This window comes from Aspergillus pseudonomiae, assembly GCF_009193645.1.
Source record: "Aspergillus pseudonomiae strain CBS 119388 unplaced genomic scaffold BDV37scaffold_18, whole genome shotgun sequence".
In the NCBI taxonomy this organism is placed as follows: domain Eukaryota; kingdom Fungi; phylum Ascomycota; class Eurotiomycetes; order Eurotiales; family Aspergillaceae; genus Aspergillus; species Aspergillus pseudonomiae.
The window spans coordinates 98,798-115,905 of NW_022476010.1; the positions used below are offsets into that span (position 1 = coordinate 98,798).

The following is a 17,108-nucleotide window of genomic DNA, read 5'->3' on the forward strand; positions in this document are numbered from 1 at the left end:
CTGACGCCCGTACTAGACATGCTAACGAACCCGGTCATGATTCATGACATAACATTAGTTGCTAGTCATTCTTGAAAGTCAATCATACTCGGCTCCTAGCAACAGAACACCCCACGAGTGGATCCGTGAGCCCTCCGGGGCCCCTCTGGGGTATCTCCGGGGTGGGATGTTCGAAGAAATACCTCAAATAAAGACATTTAAGAGAGAAGCCATGTCCTTCTGAGTCTTGACTGAATCCAAGAACCTCGACATCCCGTCATGTTGTCACCACAAACTCTGTTTGGAGCGTTGGTGCTTCTCTCAGCTCCTTCGGTGGTAGCCGATACCTGCCAGGCACCGATTAACCACAAAGGAGAGCCTTTCAGCTACGTTCAGCCTCTTAACACCACTATCCTGAGTCCTTATGGTCACTCTCCGCCTGTTTACCCTTCACGTAAGTAACCCTTGTCTGTCAATAGGTGGGAGCTGTCGACTTCTGGCCTGACACTACACAGCAAACACTACCGGCAATGGTGGCTGGGAAACAGCTTTGGTGAAGGCCAAACAATGGGTGAACAAGCTCACGCTAGAAGAGAAGGCCTGGATGGCAACAGGCCAGCCCGGTCCCTGCGTTGGCAATGTTCTCCCTATTCCACGTCTCAACTTCAGCGGCATCTGCCTCCAGAATGGACCTCAATGCGTGCAGCAGGGAGAGTACTCCAGTGTCTTCGTCAGCAGCGTTTCAGCCGCCGCAAGCTGGGACCGCAAGTTGCTGTATGACAGAGCGTATGCATTGGCGGAGGAGCACAAAGCAAAAGGCTCCCATGTCATCTTGGGCCCCATCGGAGGACCTCTGGGCCGCAGTCCCTATGATGGTCGTACCTGGGAGGGCTTCGCTGCTGACCCTTACCTCACCGGAGTCTGCATGGAGGAGACGATCAACGGTATGCAAGATGCGGGTGTGCAAGCAAACGCAAAGCATTTCATTGCCAACGAGCAAGAGACGCAGCGCAACCCCACATATGCTCCGGATGCCAACGAGACCACCTATATTCAGGACTCCGTCTCTGCCAACATCGATGACCGTACTCTGCACGAGATCTATATGTGGCCGTTCGCAAACGCCGTTCGTGCCCGGGTGGCTAGTGCCATGTGCTCGTACAACCGGCTGAATGGCTCTCACTCATGTCAGAACTCCTACCTTCTCAACCACCTTCTTAAGGGCGAGCTTGGCTTCCAGGGATATGTCATGTCTGACTGGGGCGCGACCCACAGTGGGGTAGCATCTATTGAAAGTGGAATGGACATGACCATGCCCGGCGGATTCACCCTCTATGGTGAGCTTTGGACCGAAGGATCCTTTTTCGGCAAGAACCTCACTGAAGCTGTGCAAAATGGCACTGTTCCAATGTTCCGTCTGGACGACATGATCGTGCGCATTATGACTCCTTATTTCTGGCTTGGTCAGGAGAAGAATTACCCCAGCGTGGACGCTTCCGTCGGCCCTCTCAATGTCGACTCAGCCCTCGACACCTGGCTGTATGACTGGAAGTTCACCGGTGCCACCAACCGTGACGTTCGGGCAAACCACAGCGCCATGATTCGCGAGCATGGAGCCCAGTCGACGGTTCTGCTCAAGAACGAACGCAACGCGTTGCCCCTCCGCAAGCCCCGGAACATTGTGATTGCCGGAAACGACGCCGGGCCTCTCACGCAAGGTCCCAACCTTTCGGGCGACTTCGAGTATGGTGTCCTCGCAGGCTCCTCAGGCTCTGGTTCCTGCAGGTTTTCATACCTGTCAACTCCTCTTGACGCTATCAATGCTCGGGCCCGCAAGGATGGCTCCCTGGTCCAGTCCTATCTGAACAACACCCTACTCACCACGACGGCACTGACCTCCCCCCTCTGGATCCCCCAGCAGCCCGACGTCTGCCTTGTCTTCCTCAAGTCCTTCTCCGCGGAAGGAGAAGATCGGACCTCGTTGGAGCTCGACTGGAACGGAAACGCCGTCGTGGAGGCCGTTGCCACCCACTGCAACAACACCATTGTGATCACGAACTCCGGCGGCGCGAACGTTATGCCCTTCGCCGACCATCCCAACGTCACCGCCATCCTGGCCCAGCATTACGCCGGCGAGGAGACCGGAAACACCATTGCGGACGTCCTCTACGGCGACGTGAACCCCTCAGCCAAATTGCCGTACGTGATCGCCTACAACGAGTCGGACTACAACGCGCCCTTGACCACAGCCGTGCAGACCAACGGGACCTACGACTGGCAGAGCTGGTTCGACGAAGAGCTCGAAGTCGGGTATCGGTACTTTGACGCGCACAACATCTCCGTGCGCTACGAGTTCGGCTTCGGCCTGAGCTACACTACCTTCGACCTGAAAGACCTCAAACCCAAGGGCTCTGTCGCGGCCAATCTGACCGCTCTCCCAGCTAAGCGGCCCACCGAGCCAGGCGGTAACCCCGCGCTCTGGGAAACGGTCTATACCCTGCAGGTGGAGGTGTCCAATACCGGGAATGTGGATGGTTTCGCTGTACCCCAGCTGTACGTTCAATTCCCTCCTTCCACGCCGGCTGGAACCCCGCCAAGCCAGCTGCGTGGATTCGACAAGATCTGGCTCGAGGCTGGTGAGGCCAAGACCGTCTCGTTTGACTTGATGCGTCGGGATGTCAGTTACTGGGATGTTGTTGCCCAGGACTGGCGTGTTCCGGCTGGGGCTTTCACCTTCAAGGCTGGGTTTAGCAGCCGGGATTTCCGCGCGAGCAGTGTTGCGACGCTGGTCAAGGCATGATTATGATTATGACATGACATCTTTTTTGCAGATGTAGATAGAAATACTCGCAGGCTTTTAGGGCTAGATGTTGTATCGATACGCCTATCCGACTGAGATTATGTTAATTTTGATGCATCTGAGAATTGAATGACTTACCACACAAGCTTTCTATAACAGTCCTCCTCACGGTAAAGATTTCAGCACCGCAATTCCACTGTTAGTTTGGTTCTCAGTCGGATCATGCTGTGGTGAAGATGTACATACAGTATAGACAATGTGACGATAAGATAACGACGTACCACCGGAACCCAAAAGGGTAAATTTCCGACGGTGGAGATACTGAATGCCACCACGATCCACAAGAAACCCTTCAAGGACCCATTGCGCGGGCAAATCGGTAGGAAGCGGATAAATTAGATTTGTATTTAAACGGCGAGGTACTGGGTATGCGATCTGGACTATATAAACCAGACTCGTCGTGTCTGGCGCGTGATCCAAGTATTAAAAGTTTGTATCTATATAGTCTATATCTGGGGAACTTGCGTCTACATCTACAGACACCTAGACAAGTACACACCTACCTCTACAAAACACAACACACATAATGTCCAGACCCCTAGAAGGCAAATTCGGCATCGTCACCGGCGGTTCGCGGGGTAAGCTCCAAGTCGTCCCTACAACCCACCCCTCGCTCAACTAACGAAAACCCAGGAATCGGCGAAGCGATCGCGCGCAACCTCGCCTCAAAAGGCTGCTCCCTACTACTCAACTACACGTCCGCGAGCTCCCAATCGCGGACCGAGAACCTCTGCACGGAGCTCGCAAGCCAACACTCCATAAAATGCGTCTGTGTGCAGGCCGACCTGTTCCACACCGAAGAAGCAACCGCCACGATCCTCCAGGCCGCTAAGGACAACTTCACGACGGGGGGCTCCCTCCAAGTCGACATCCTAATCAACAACGCGGGCGTGAGCAAGGACCGCTTCCTCAACGACGAGGAGAAGGGCCCCATGGACCGCGAGTACTTCAACTGGCATTACACCATCAACGTGCTGGCTCCGCTGCTGCTGACGCAGGCGGTGGCGCCGTTCTTGCCTACGGATCGCAGCGGGCGCATTGTCAATATCTCCAGCGTGTCGAGTAGCATCGGGTTCACGGGCCAGACGGTGTATGGGGGCACGAAGGCGGCGTTGGAGGCGATGACGCGCACTTGGGCGAGGGAGTTGGCGGATCGGGCGACAGTCAATGCGGTGAACCCGGGGCCGGTGATTGGGGATATGTATTTTGCTACTGGGGAGGCGTTTTGGCAGCAGATGCAAGGGTTTATGGATAATACGCCGTTGAGTAAGGTGGTGGAGGGCGATGAGAAGATGAACAGCTTGACAGATGAGCAGCGGTATCTGATTAGGGAGAAGATGGGCGGTAGACGGCCGGCCTTTACTAGTGAGATTGCGGGGGTAGTGGGGATGTTGTGTACGCAGGATGGGCTGTGGTGTACGGGGAGTGTGGTGTGTGCCAATGGGGGCATGAAAATGGGTCTCTGATTTATGTTTGATGTTTCTTATGAGCAATTGGTATAGAATTAGAGTGTTTGGTTTCGTTTGGTTTGGTTTGTTTTAAGTGTATATGTATTCATGTCCTGAAAGTAGGGCAAGGAATGCACATGAATACATTAGTCAAGTACCGACGTCATCCCTCGGACATTCCATTACCCCCATTCATCTCCAACTCTTTCTCCACTCTCTACTGCAATTCAACCATCCCCATCGACTCAATTCCATCTCAACAGCAGAAAACCCAACTCTCTAACTGAGAAAGCAAGAAGACACCAACAATGCCTCCCCTGCGCACATCCTCCCTCCGTTTCCTCCGCCCTTCGCGGACCATCGCCCCAACTCCCATCCGCAACCTCCGACCACTATCAACATGGCTTCCAAAACACCTTTCACCAGTCATGATCACTACAACCAAGCCTCCCTCGCTTTCCCGTCCCCAATTCCCAACACAAACAAGACGGCGGTCAACTCAAACCTCCAGCGGCAAAAGCCAAGCTGACTTGATGGTCGAAGAACTCCAAGAGCTGTATCCCCCCCCCCCTAATCCCATCTCCAGTCTTAAATAGGACGTCATACTAATTCAGACAAAAGCTACGAAACTGCTAAAGACGAATTCGAAATCGCAACCGACAGCACAAACGGCACGACCATCTACGCGGCCTCGGACCGGGAGTCGGCGCGCGACGCATTGAATCAGCTGAGCGCGGTGTTTGCGCTCTATACGACCGAGATGCCCTCGTATGACGAGTCGCAGCAGACACAGCAGACGCAGCCGGATGATTCCGGTAGTCAGATTGTATCAACGTATTTTGATCCTGCGGATATCAAGCCTGAGGTCCGCGCGGAGGTCAAGAGGAGGGTTGGGCAGCGGCTAAGGGAGTTGGAGAATGCGGTGGAGGCATTGGAGGAAAGGGCTAAGGATGATTAATTGCTAATTTAGTTGGTGGGTTTAATTGGGGAGGTAATAGATGGTAGATTGTTGCCATTGGTCGACGGCGACAACGTGATATTGCATTGTTGCCATTATTCCGTGAGATGCTTTTCCTCTGCTGATATAGCAAATGCATACTATACATGGCTTGTAACATAGGCGAATCGTCATCTGACAGCTCGTTAATCATCATATATCCAACCTAGGTATCTCATTTTCCGTTCTGCGAATAGTCCTGAATGTAATGTAAATCCGACCACTAGATATATATTCCAACTCCGGTCGCGCCATTCTCCGTGACTGTAGGTTGTAAAATAGGTATAATAGGGCCCGAGAACTCCAAACTCTAAACGATGGGGAAAGAGAGTGTAAACTGGTCCGAAACGGGCGACATCATGGTCGAACTGTCGTGTTTGTGGGTCGATTTCATGTGTCGCTTGAGTTGGTCTGTCATGGTCAGCATGGGGAAGGTTAGTAGGTGTTCAAGGCACTTACCAGGTCGAGTAAAGCTCTTGGTGCATCCTGGGTAAATACATTTGTGTTTCCGTTCACCATGTGCTGTATCTGTTAGTATCACAGCGGGCAACAAATGGACTGTAACCTACTTAAGCGGTGGCTAGACATGTTTGATGACTGTAAGAATTATGTCAGTGTTGGCTTGCCTTACGTGGTGGATAGACTAGGCACTCACATCACCGGTCTGGAAATTACAGCCGGGAAAGGTACACTTGAAAGGTTTCTCCCCGGTGTGCGTCCGTGAATGGGTTTCTATTCGGTCAGCACGAGTCATCTCACACCATATAACTGTACATACTCAGTTCACTGCTGTCTGTGAAAGCCTTCCCGCATTCAGAGCACTTGTAGGGCTTCTCCCCTCGGTGGCTTCGTTCATGGCGTTCCAACGTTGCCTGTCGAGCGAAGAATTTGCCACAGACCGAGCATTTGAAATTCTTGTCTTCCTGGTATGTCAGTCACTGCCCGTGATGAGGGTGGGTGAGGACTTACAGTTGCTATGGGTCAGGAAATGGCCTTGTAATTTCGACTTCTGTGAGAAGGGTTCATCCGGACGGTGGCAGCCCTCCCAGCAGCAGTAATATCCGGTTCCCTTGGCGCCATTGATGGTTGACATATGTTGCGCGATCAGATGCTCCTGAAGAGTACAGGAATCAGAGAATTCTGCTCCGCAAATGGTCTTCACTCCACTTGACGTAGTGGTCCACTTGCAAATATGCACTTCGTTCTCGGTCGGGGTAATCGGGCTTGTCAGCACCGACGGTGTCCCGCCCTCCAGAGGGGGAGGGGTATCGCCCGGGCTGGATATCAATTGCGAGCTCACGCTGGACCGGGACTGGCGGGAGTATGGCGAATAATGTCCGTACGGATGCACATGAGCATGCGTGTGCGTGCGACATCGGTGGTGCGTGCGGCAAGGGCCCCTCGGGGGGTTACTGTGGATATGTACCGGACTTTTCATGAGGTCGTTCAGATTAACATTAGGCGGGATATGGAAACAGGCGAATGAATTAGAATTAGCGTCGGGATTCGGTTTGTTAACATGGTCGCAGTTCGTGTTTTCGTGTACATGAAAGTTGTGACAGGCAGAAAGGTCAGGACACATTCCCAACATGTGGAATACATCTGCCGGATTAACGCCGTTCTGAACCGGGAACGGTTGGTGCATCATGTTGCCGTGAGCGTCTTTAGAAGAGTCATGGAAATGAAAGTGAGGGAAACTGTGCGAGTGGCAATGGGCGACTGGGATGGAATGCTGAGGGAAGAGGGAGTCCATAGAGGCCTGAGGAGCCACCATCTCCGGAGTGGCATTGCCCGTTGTTTTGGGTAGTTGTTCTCCTTGCGATTGTCCAATTGTGCATGCCGAAAGTAACTCGTTGGATTCCAAATTAATGGGGCCTGCTAGCCCTAGAAGAGACTCAAGGGTATGGTCGGCAACAGTTGCATCGTTACCACTGTGACCAAAGCAATGCTCATCAAAGCAAAGAGCCTCGGCGTTCTCGCAGTGCGTATCGTCACAGCCATCATCGCAGTGGGTGTCCGCGCATGCGGTGTCATCGCACTCCACGAGCCCGTCACAAACCGAAGGACAAGTGATGGAGCAGTCGTCCATGTCGCAGCAGGCGTCGTCGACATGGCAGTGATCGAGCGAGGCGTCGTGCCCCTCGCCTGAGCAATCCCACTGAGATGTTGCGGGGGCATCAGACTGGCTCTCCGGCTCTTTCCCGTCTATATGAAAGGACTCCCAATGACACTCGAGGCAGTAATCGTCTTTTTTAGTGTGAGAAGCCATGATGCACGGCAAACCCAACCGACGTCACTTGACGTCCGGACAGTCTTCTGGTACCCGGTAGAGAGATTAGACCGTTTAATTTGAATCCAGGAACAGAGTTCACAAAGGGTCAAACGCGAGTGCCACCCGGAGAGAAAGGAAGAGAAGAGTGAGGCGGGGAGATCACTCGGAGGTATGGGGTCTTTGTCCTTGAGCACTCCAGACTTCGCAAACGTTAGCCCACATCGCCACCACGCGATCGAGCAGAAGGTATAGCACATACCAATAAGAAAGATCGCAATCTTTGCCAGTTGCAGTATCCGCGGGATATAACCGAGATTGTCAACCAGGTTCAACCAGCCATGCACAGTGCGTCACGATCGCCTGGAATGGCCGGTGCAATTGGAAGCGAAAAAAACTGACCGCCTGGGGCATGAGGGACCAGAGGGGGCGAGGACCTTGGGAGCGTTCTGAGATGTATAAAATGAAGAGATCTTCAGTATAGAGTTATGATTCGCCTTGCGGTGATTCTATCACACATAAGTTTCAGTCACCAAATCCAGACGGCGGTTGAGGACCTTGGGAGAAAAGCGGCCGTGAGTACCCTGCGGGTTAGGGCGTCATTGCCCGCCTACCCTTGGCGAATAAGCGTGCCCAGATTTGCGAAGTTTCTGTTATCTGAAAACCAAGTTTTTCAGGCATTCGAAAAAAGGTTTGCTGCGTATGTCCAGAGTAGGATAAGTAGTAGTCTGTGACTGCCTCATTGGGTCAAGTGTGAGGGGGGTGAAGAAGAAAAAAAGAAAAAGAAAAAACAAACGCAAACGCAAACGAAAAGGCAGATTGCCTGTAAGATCAGGCTCCTAGCTTTCCCACTTCCCCTGGCACCACTTTTTTCCCAGAACGGAACCCACTGATGTTCGTCGATGGTCTTATGAAACGCCGTATAACCATGGATCCATTGAACAAAGATAAGCTCGTAATAGAAGACATATTGCCAGAAACAATCCTCCTCGTTCCAATAACAATTTTGGTAATAATGGTCTATATTAATTGATATGGGAGGATCGAGCCCCGGTCTACGTCCGTATCGGAGTTCAGATGAATGCGAATACCATGCGGGCCCCAAACCACGTGCACCTGCCGTTCTTACTCCAGATCGTCGTCCCCGAACGGTAGGCTACAACCTTATGACTTCTTATCTCCGTACATTCTTCAATCTCAACGGCTCGATCAACCTTCAATCGCATTACCCCACACCTAAATCTACCCAATCTGACATATCAATCACCTCGATCGAGCCTACCAGCTCTGTTGGAACCCGTCACACAGCGAGACACATACACCGCATGGCCGATCACCACCACTAAACCCAATCAATCCTTCCCGTCCTCTCACCAATCCACCTAACTCCAAAGACAAACCAAACCAGAGAAATGGGAAACATTTGCTCCCGCTCCAAAAACCAACCCGAGGCCTTTTCCAGCCCCGGTCGTGTCTTGGGCTCCGCCAATCCTCCCCCTGGAGCAACAGGGAAATCCAGCTCCGGTCCGCGCGCCCCGCTCCCCGCAAAGGCCAGTACGGGGAGGACCCTGGGCGGCGCGGGGGCTCCAGGGGCGGGCGCGGATACCGCTGATGCGCGGACGAATGCAGCGATTGCGGCCCAGGTGAGTTTACTTCTTCCTTTCCAAGAAAACTGTATTGTGTCGCGGTGCGAGGTTGTGTGCTAATGCGGGATGTATAGAAACGGGCCGAGTCTACTACGGCGGGCAACAAGGGCAAGTTAGGGTCAAAGTTGGCAGCTCAAAAGGCCCAGACACAGGCACAGACGTTGGGTCAGGCTAGTCGGGATGAAAGGGCTGCTAGGGATGCGGATAATGCTGCTTCAGCTAGAAGGTGGGAGTGATGGATGCATAGATTATTTGGTTGCAGCTTGATTCTGGGCTGGGAATCGCCGGTGTCGGACTTTTTGTTTCTGCGTTTGGAGTTTGGCGGTTAATGAGCGTTTGGATTGACTACAGTGATCTTTAGCGTGTCGTGACTTTATTGTGGGCGCGGGTACAGAGTACCCGTCGAGGAATTTGACTATGATACCCAAGCTTATAAGAGAGAGTACGATTCGTTCCACAAAAATAAGATTCTGTATGTTCGGGATATGATACAGCTATATGTATGCGCTGATACTTAAAGCACATTATAACGTCCTCCAACCGGAGCCCTCGCGTCACTATCGGCAGCGGCGATGGTTCCCTCCTTGAGTAACCGCATCAACTCGCGCATGGCGTTCGTCACAGACAACTCAGTTTCACCCTCAACAAGGATATACAGTTTGGGGTTCTCTCCGGGACCTGGCTCCTTGCCAGTGGCATAGAAACTGCCTTTCGTGGTAATGGATGTCCCTGTGGCTTCGAGAATCTTAGCCACGTTCGTACGATTAGTGACAGCCCACCGAGCTTTCTCTGTTGTGTGAGACCATATTAGTAGCTGGACTAGACTCGACGATAAAATTCAATAGCAGGGTATAAACTTACGGGGAAAGTCATTGATCTCGAGCGTAGCATGGAAAGCTCCGGCATCAGGACCGCGGTTATCGATGGGCACTCCAGACCTCATCACACCAGCACGGCTCAAACGAGCGTGAATATCAGCAACTGCCGAGCCCACCTTGTCCAGTGGGTTCTTCGAACCATTGGCCTCCTTTTCAGTCTTGTGCACGGTGATCTTGCCGTCCAGATCAATACCCTTGGGAACGCCAGGTAGGCTTGGCGCAGCGGCGGATTGAACCGATGAGAGAGCCTTGTTGAACCGTTCTTCGGCCTGTTCATTCTTCTCATCCTTTTCTTCCTCTTCTTCGCCTTCGTCGCCAGTCTTGTAGGTCTTGCGCTCACGCATACGAGCAGCATCTCGCTCCTGATCAAGGCGTTCCAGACCTTTTCCACCAAACCCAGACGCACTGGCCTTTTCTTTACCTGCTTTGACCTTCTCTAAGAAGGAGTCAACCATCTTCTGCACAGGCTCCGGCACAGACTGTCCGCTCTGCTTCAACGCCTTAGCAATATCAACAGAGTACCGCTCCTGGTCTTCTGTCAGGAATGTAACCGCCGTACCAGTATTACCAGCTCGGCCAGTTCGTCCAGCACGGTGCACATAGTCTTCGAGGTGGTTCGGCGCATCATAATTCACCACGAGTTTGAGTTGTTTCACATCCAAACCACGGGCCGCAACGGATGTGGCAATCAAAACCGGGAAGATACCTGCTTTAAAGTCTTCGATGGTGGAGTCACGGTCAATCTGATCCTTACCTCCATGAATGGACATGCAAGGATAACCCTTACGCATCAACTCACGAAGTAGTGTATCGGCGCCCTCCTGACGTTCAACGAAGATCAACGCTCGTGCGTCTTCATTTTCATCGCTAGAGTACAGGTTACCCAGAAGCTCAAGAAGCCGGATGAACTTCTTGTCCTCACTCCGCACTTCCACTATCTGTGTGATCTCAGGCGCAACAACGCTTCTACCGCCAACCACGATTTCAACGGGCTTGTTCAAGGTCTTACGAGCCAATGCTTCCATATTCCGCGGGAAGGTAGCAGAGAACAAGACAGTCTGTTTATCAGGTCGGACGTTGGCCAAGATCTTCATGACTTGGGGCTCAAAACCCATATCGAACATGCGATCAGCTTCGTCCAGGACCACATATGTGACCCGGCGCAAGTTTGTAACTCTACCAGCATTCGCTGCTAGCAGATCAATCATACGCCCAGGTGTGCAGACAATAATCTCCGCGCCACGCTTTAGGTCAGCAATTTGGTCTTTGATCGGAGCGCCACCATAGGCACAAACTGCACGAAGATTCAGAGCTTTTAAGAACGGTTTACAATCTTTATGAATCTGAGTTGCCAGTTCACGAGTTGGTGTCATTATGAGACCAACGGGGCCTTCCATGTTCTCCAACGGACGCTGATCCTTGATATGCCGAAACATAGGGATCAAAAATGCAATCGTTTTACCCGAACCAGTCTTCGCTACACCGATCACATCACGGCCGGACATAATAGCAGGGATGGCTTGCGCTTGGATCGAAGTGGGTGCAGTATAGCCCAGTCTATCGATCACGTCCAGGGTTTGCACACCCAAACCACACTGAGACCATTTCGATACTGGCCTTGGAACCTCCACACCGCGGACTTTAATGCCGTCAAGCTCCAACCGCAGACTAGCAGCCTCTTCCTCGGACATCGCTGCCAAGTCAGAAGGCTCGGTGTAAAACTTCTTGCGAAAAGGCTCGTATTCCACCTTCTTGTGATCAACAGTTGGGATATCCTTCTTCTTTTTAGCCTTGTTAGCAATAGCAAGGAAATCATCTGCATCGCCGTCACCAACAGCGGTCATGTCCATATCATTCTCGTCTCCAAAGAGAGCCTCGGGCTGTTGTGATTTGGCTTTCGCGAACTTGGCGCCAATCGTCTTTTTCGGAGGGGAAGACTCTGCTAATTCAGACATGAAGGCATCGAGGGGATCCACTTCTTCCTCTTCTTGTGCGTCCACTTCCATCTTGTCGGGAGCTTGTTGATTCGACGCATCGCCCATCTGTACGTCGCCATTTGATTGAGAATCACGGGCCTCATTCTGTAGTCGCTCTTCTCTCCTCTCTGCAGCCGCCCGTGCGGCGGCTGCATTTTCCTCCTCAGTGTCACCATCCTGCATGTCGACGTCATCGTCGTCTTCTTCTACTGTCACATCATCTTCCTTATTAGCGTCTTTGGTGTCATCCAACGGAGGAGTCGGCAATCGCTCCAACTTTCGCCGAGTGGATTCTTCTTCGCCAAAACCTAGAGTCTTCGTCGCTGACGCTTTCTCAGTATCTGTGGCCTGCTTGGTTCCAAAACCGAACTTCCCCACGTTTCCCTTTACTTTCAAAGCTGCACATGTCGTGTTAGTGGATTCTAAGTTAGAATGAGCAAAAGGCTGAGACATACATGAAGCTTTGCTTGTAGAAGCAGGAGGTTTGTTAGCTTGAACCTGTGTCTTTGTGGAAGGGAAGGTAGCAGATGTCTTAGCGGACGGCGGAACAGCAATATCATCCCCCAGCACAGACTTCACAGCTGGCGCCGGTGCGGCATTCTTTGCAATCGCCTTCGGGTCAAACTTTCCAGCATACGCGGCTGGGGCAGCATCAATGGGCGTCGCGGGAGACTGGGGGGACCCAACAGCTGGTGATAAACCTGACTTTCTGTCGATCTCTTCCAAGATGCTTCTGGTCCCACCAGCTGCGGCCGCTTCTCGCTGTTTGCGTTCCTTCTCGGCGGCTTGCTTTTGCTTCCAAGCTTCGAGCTTGGCCAGCCTTTCGGCTCGCTTTTCGTCTTCTGTCGGACCAGTATTGGCCGCTGGCGTCGAAGGCTTCGATGTCTGTGGAATGAAACGGCTGATAAGAACCCGGCTATGGAATTGAAGGGGACCATATGCGCTTACCTCTCGAGAAATGGGAACGGAATCTCTGGCCCGCTCCCGGCTATCATCCCGTCTAGACTTGTGTTTCAAGTCAGCAGAATCATCTGTCCGTCTCCGAGCCCTGTCGCGGGAGTCATCTCGCCTGCTTCGAAAGTCTCTATCGCGACTCCTGCGACGGTAATCCCGATCATCATCTCTATCTCTTGACCGACGTCGATCGCGGGAACGATCCCGTCGACTTGGTCTGTACGTATCTTCATCACGGTAATCGGCGCGTCTGTCTAGCGAGCGGTCACGTCTACGATATGAATCACGGTCACGTTCACGTTCACGGTCACGGAATCGCTTCTGAGGGTAGAGATTAGAAAGATAAGGATAGCGTTGGAGTATTGGATTGACATACCTCAGGGCTGCGAGATCTTCGGTAGCTCCGCCCATCGTCTCGTCTACTCCTCTCATAGCGATCATCATCTCTGCGACTCCGTCTGGACGAAGAATATGTGCTGCCTACAGGTGATGGTGAGCGAGTATCCCCGTGGCGAGCCATTGTTGCAGGCCAGCGATGAGTGAGTTTTACTGAAGCTCAAAGGAATTCGAGTACGCGAAGTAAGTATCAGAGCAATTATCACCCTTCCATTAAAAGCAAGGCTCTGTTGTTATAGAATCAGTAAAGGTCGGATTGAGCGCGGTGGCGAGGTTTGGCGGCTTCCGAAGCGCGGAGATACGGTTCTCCATCTATGCTTTTTTCAGGTGTACCTTATCCTCAACCCAAAAGCCCGTCCTATCTATCACGTGAAGTGATAGCTGATAGCACGTAGCTACGATCACGTGTTTGTACCTTCCTATTTCGGGCTACCCCCCAAGCTACCACTGACGCGACTCCAACCTCTCCCGCATTCGTCTTAGAGCTCTGGCAGCTTAGGTCCCTGCAGCAGAAACTCCTACTGTCTTGGAGTTTGTGCTCTCCTGTCTTTGTTTAGTAGCACTTACATGCTACATTGTTGGCTCTATTCCCAATTGCAGTTAGTTAGTTTCCTCGCATTGTTTTGAATCATGCCTTTGAATCTAGCTCGGCGTGGAGGAGCCATCCTCCGGAACCTGCATCTTAGCGATGCATTCTCTCGTCCTATCCATGTAGCTGTTTCCCAGAGTCACATCAGGCGTATTTCCTTGATTACGCGCGGTAAGACTTTGCGCCCAATTTCCAGGGCACCTTCGGCGACCAGCGTGCTCTCGCAGCGCCTACTTAAGACCTACGCGACCACGACTGAGAGCAAGAGCGAGAAGACAAAACCTGCCAAAACCACCAAGAGCGAACAGGGGACCAAGAAAACAAAGACCAAGAAGAGCTCAACGAAGCCCAAACCCAAACCGAAGCCAAGAAAGCCATTGACGGAGGAGCAAAAGGAGGCCAAGAAGGAGGCCAAGAAGGCACAGAAGCTCAAGGATCATATTAAAGCCCTCAAAGTTACTGCGCTGCAGGCACCAAAGAAACTGCCTGAACGCGTGGCTAATTTGATCATTATGCAAAAGCTTCAAGAAACACTGAAGACACACAAGACCCCGCAAGAGGCATTTAAAGCTGCTAGTGAGCTTGGCAGGACAATCAGTGAGGAAGAGCGAGAGGTTCGTCTGGCACTCCAATAGATTGTGGCTGTGTATAAATCACTGACTACATATGACAGCGCCTCAATGCGATTGCAGAGTCCAACAGAAACGCTAATGAAGCTGCATACGACCAATGGATCAAATCCCACACACCACTTCAGATCAAGGAAGCAAATCTCGCACGTAACAGATTGACAAAACTCACGAAAAAGAAGTATCCCCTTCTTCGCGATGACCGATTGGTTAAGCGTCCTTCCTCTTCTTATGTCTTCTTCTACCTTGAACGCACCGGTCAGGGCGACTTCAAGCACATGACCGTCAAGGACATTGGTGCACGGGTCGCAGAGGAATGGAAAGGCTTGACGGAATCTGAGAAAGAGGTACACCTGCCACTCCCTTGTGAAGATGATACACCTACGTGGATGACGCTAACATAGACCAGAAATACTACAAGCTTCACCTCGCCGACAGAGAACGTTATGACCGCCAGTACCAAGAGGTATACGGCGAGGAGGCACCTAAGCTGCGAAAGTCCCCCGAGTAAGAGTTTATAAAAGTAAAGTTCGTAAACTTTTGCTTTAGCCTAAGGGACTGCGGTGATCTTCGAATCTGGATAAGTGATTGGAGATGATCGATTTCTCTGGTGAATTCGATTGGTGTGCCTTCCTACCATCATCCTTCTTTCGTCTGTTTGTGTCTCAGGTGTTCAAGGTTTTTTGGTTACCTTGTATTCTATTTAAGTTGTGATGTGCTGAGTTCAAGTGTTGCTACCAATATCATTATACCACGAATTGCAGGCCAGTTCTCACTCATGCTCGTACGCTGCTGTGTTTGTTTCAATCCAGGACGTCTCCGCTCTGGTCAGTTCATCAACAGAGTTGAGATTGAATATTGTAGTAGACAATGTCGCCTCTATAATCCAAAGGCCAAGACAAGTTCAAGAAGACGATGACGTTGCACAAGCAGAGCTGTTCCTGGTCTTGGATTCGATTCTGCATATGCAGTGATAGACGGAGGTTCGATACTCCCTGGTCACTTGCATTTATCATCATACTATGTAACACAGCAGATTATTCATGACGGATCGATGTAGTGGATGGAACAGCTGCATTGGACACGGTGGTCCTTTGGCCGACATGCAAGTAGGTTTATCTCCGGTCCATGTAGGGTCTAGACGACTTTGATTACGAGAGGGAGCAAGTTTGGCATGTATTGTTGGGGCTGCAGTCGGGTATACTTGGGAGATATATAATCTGCATTCCACGGGTTTCTACCCCATCTGTTTACTGCATCGGGAAGGGGATGGGTCCTACTGATGTGTTTATATTAGACTCTTACAGACAGGTACCCGTGAGTCATCGAGGTTCTGCATGAATTATGGGCCAGAGAGATGCATAACTCCGAGGATATTCATGAGTCACTCACTGGCAATGGGCATTGAGGGACATGATGTATGTACATGTACGTCCTATGACGCTGCCAAGAGGGACGACAACACATGCGGTAAGGCACCGTCTCCCGACGAGGACTAAGGCACCCATCTACGGATACGGTTAGCGTCCTCTGTCATGGGATTCCTTTGAGTATCAGAAATGAGTATGGAGTCAGGCACTCGGGCGAAGCGCGATAGCCTGCAGTAGAGTTTGACAACTGTCAAAACTAAAAGAAGCAACGACGGATCACCCTGCCTCAGAACCGGCAATCCTTCATCAGGAGACGTAAGACGAAAATGGGGGGAAAGGGCTCCATCGTGAACGTGCGTTCTCATAGGCTCACGGTGGATCTTCGCCTTTGTTGCGGTGAAGAACACCGATAGCGGTAGAATCTTTCGTTCGAAGTACCTCAACGCTTTTCTCCTTACCCGAGGTTCTCGCTGCTTTTCGAAGACTGTACGGAATTGGTCTCCTGCTGCCCGAAGACCTTTGGCTCCATAATTGTGCAGTGGTTGTTTCACAGGTGAGCGATTGTTAGTAAATCTCCTCCATTGTTTTGATCGTTGGTCCCTGGTTGTTGCCTCGTAGCCTGAGTCCAATTTACTCGGTTTTAGCAGTTTTAGTAAGGTGCTACACTTGACTCAGTAAGGGTAGTTTCTCTTAGTAGTCTCTTTTACTTCTTCAATGCGAGGTCATAACACGCCTGAATTCTTTTTTGTTGAGAATTGTTTGCTGCAGGATATTGGGATTTCAATATTCCCTTCCATCTACATCTTTGACCGGGACCAATCATTGAATTGGTATAACAGTTCCTCCTCCTACCAGGGAATAAGGTAGAGGAGTTCCTGTGCAATCCTCCAACCTCCCCGAGGTGAACCACGGAACCGATCATCTCTACTTTTAGCTTCCTTGGACCGGAACACTAGGGACTGATCTGTTGTTCCCTTGGGAACCCCACTTTAAATGGGACAACAAACGCTCTATCCGAAGGTACGCCGTATGTATGTACGATGCAATGGGAGTGACTCGAACTGCTTAATGTACATATCCTACTGACCATTAAGGCATAAAAGAAACATATATACCT

At 51.5% G+C, this 17,108-nt stretch overlaps 7 protein-coding genes across 7 annotated transcripts; 5 read left to right on the plus strand and 2 right to left on the minus strand.

Moving 5' to 3' along the window:
• The first annotated feature begins 87 nt into the window (after nt 1-87).
• On the plus strand, nt 88-2,840 carry BDV37DRAFT_243303 (beta-glucosidase). Its single transcript, XM_032081421.1, has 2 exons — nt 88-433; nt 495-2,840. The coding sequence occupies exons 1-2, from the start codon at nt 259-261 to the stop codon at nt 2,777-2,779; spliced, it is 2,460 nt and encodes an 819-aa protein (XP_031943472.1). The 5' UTR covers nt 88-258; the 3' UTR covers nt 2,780-2,840.
• A 525-nt stretch (nt 2,841-3,365) lies between these two features.
• On the plus strand, nt 3,366-4,305 carry BDV37DRAFT_281066 (SDR family NAD(P)-dependent oxidoreductase; the record flags this gene model as incomplete). Its single annotated transcript, XM_032086736.1, has 2 exons — nt 3,366-3,417; nt 3,473-4,305. 2 exons carry the CDS (start codon nt 3,366-3,368, stop codon nt 4,303-4,305), a joined length of 885 nt encoding a protein of 294 aa, XP_031943473.1.
• A 69-nt stretch (nt 4,306-4,374) lies between these two features.
• BDV37DRAFT_243305 (uncharacterized protein) lies at nt 4,375-5,876 on the plus strand. The gene is made up of 3 exons (XM_032081422.1): nt 4,375-4,843; nt 4,909-5,695; nt 5,744-5,876. The coding sequence occupies exons 1-2, from the start codon at nt 4,596-4,598 to the stop codon at nt 5,243-5,245; spliced, it is 585 nt and encodes a 194-aa protein (XP_031943474.1). The 5' UTR covers nt 4,375-4,595; the 3' UTR covers nt 5,246-5,695; nt 5,744-5,876.
• BDV37DRAFT_270074 (C2H2-type zinc finger protein) lies at nt 5,720-7,553 on the minus strand (the record flags this gene model as incomplete). Its single annotated transcript, XM_032084486.1, has 4 exons — nt 5,720-5,806; nt 5,940-6,016; nt 6,063-6,203; nt 6,254-7,553. The coding sequence occupies 4 exons, from the start codon at nt 7,551-7,553 to the stop codon at nt 5,720-5,722; spliced, it is 1,605 nt and encodes a 534-aa protein (XP_031943475.1).
• A 1,326-nt stretch (nt 7,554-8,879) lies between these two features.
• Nucleotides 8,880-9,496, plus strand: BDV37DRAFT_67970 (uncharacterized protein). The gene is made up of 2 exons (XM_032091049.1): nt 8,880-9,196; nt 9,274-9,496. Exons 1-2 carry the CDS (start codon nt 8,966-8,968, stop codon nt 9,433-9,435), a joined length of 393 nt encoding a protein of 130 aa, XP_031943476.1. The 5' UTR covers nt 8,880-8,965; the 3' UTR covers nt 9,436-9,496.
• BDV37DRAFT_67962 (DEAD/DEAH box RNA helicase) lies at nt 9,265-13,742 on the minus strand. Its single transcript, XM_032091048.1, has 4 exons — nt 13,002-13,742; nt 12,509-12,938; nt 10,061-12,451; nt 9,265-9,988 (listed from the first exon to the last, which is right to left on the minus strand). The coding sequence occupies exons 1-4, from the start codon at nt 13,449-13,451 to the stop codon at nt 9,714-9,716; spliced, it is 3,546 nt and encodes a 1,181-aa protein (XP_031943477.1). The 5' UTR covers nt 13,452-13,742; the 3' UTR covers nt 9,265-9,713.
• Nucleotides 13,743-15,545, plus strand: BDV37DRAFT_67973 (HMG-box domain-containing protein). Its single transcript, XM_032091050.1, has 3 exons — nt 13,743-14,606; nt 14,666-14,968; nt 15,031-15,545. The coding sequence occupies exons 1-3, from the start codon at nt 14,034-14,036 to the stop codon at nt 15,130-15,132; spliced, it is 978 nt and encodes a 325-aa protein (XP_031943478.1). The 5' UTR covers nt 13,743-14,033; the 3' UTR covers nt 15,133-15,545.
• Nucleotides 15,546-17,108: the final 1,563 nt, after the last annotated feature.

Coding starts and splice junctions, on each gene's coding strand:
- BDV37DRAFT_243303 (XM_032081421.1), top strand. CDS start 259: ATGTTGTCACCACAAACTCTGTTTGGAGCGTTGGTGCTTCTCTCAGCT. Junction 434..494: donor TCCGCCTGTTTACCCTTCAC/GTAAGTAACCCT, acceptor GACACTACACAG/CAAACACTACCGGCAATGGT.
- BDV37DRAFT_243305 (XM_032081422.1), top strand. CDS start 4,596: ATGCCTCCCCTGCGCACATCCTCCCTCCGTTTCCTCCGCCCTTCGCGG. Junction 4,844..4,908: donor GTCGAAGAACTCCAAGAGCT/GTATCCCCCCCC, acceptor TTCAGACAAAAG/CTACGAAACTGCTAAAGACG.
- BDV37DRAFT_67970 (XM_032091049.1), top strand. CDS start 8,966: ATGGGAAACATTTGCTCCCGCTCCAAAAACCAACCCGAGGCCTTTTCC. Junction 9,197..9,273: donor ATGCAGCGATTGCGGCCCAG/GTGAGTTTACTT, acceptor CGGGATGTATAG/AAACGGGCCGAGTCTACTAC.
- BDV37DRAFT_67962 (XM_032091048.1), bottom strand. CDS start 13,451: ATGATGATCGCTATGAGAGGAGTAGACGAGACGATGGGCGGAGCTACC. Junction 12,452..12,508: donor TTCTACAAGCAAAGCTTCAT/GTATGTCTCAGC, acceptor CGACATGTGCAG/CTTTGAAAGTAAAGGGAAAC. Junction 9,989..10,060: donor CGAGATCAATGACTTTCCCC/GTAAGTTTATAC, acceptor CTCACACAACAG/AGAAAGCTCGGTGGGCTGTC.
- BDV37DRAFT_67973 (XM_032091050.1), top strand. CDS start 14,034: ATGCCTTTGAATCTAGCTCGGCGTGGAGGAGCCATCCTCCGGAACCTG. Junction 14,607..14,665: donor TCAGTGAGGAAGAGCGAGAG/GTTCGTCTGGCA, acceptor TACATATGACAG/CGCCTCAATGCGATTGCAGA. Junction 14,969..15,030: donor TGACGGAATCTGAGAAAGAG/GTACACCTGCCA, acceptor AACATAGACCAG/AAATACTACAAGCTTCACCT.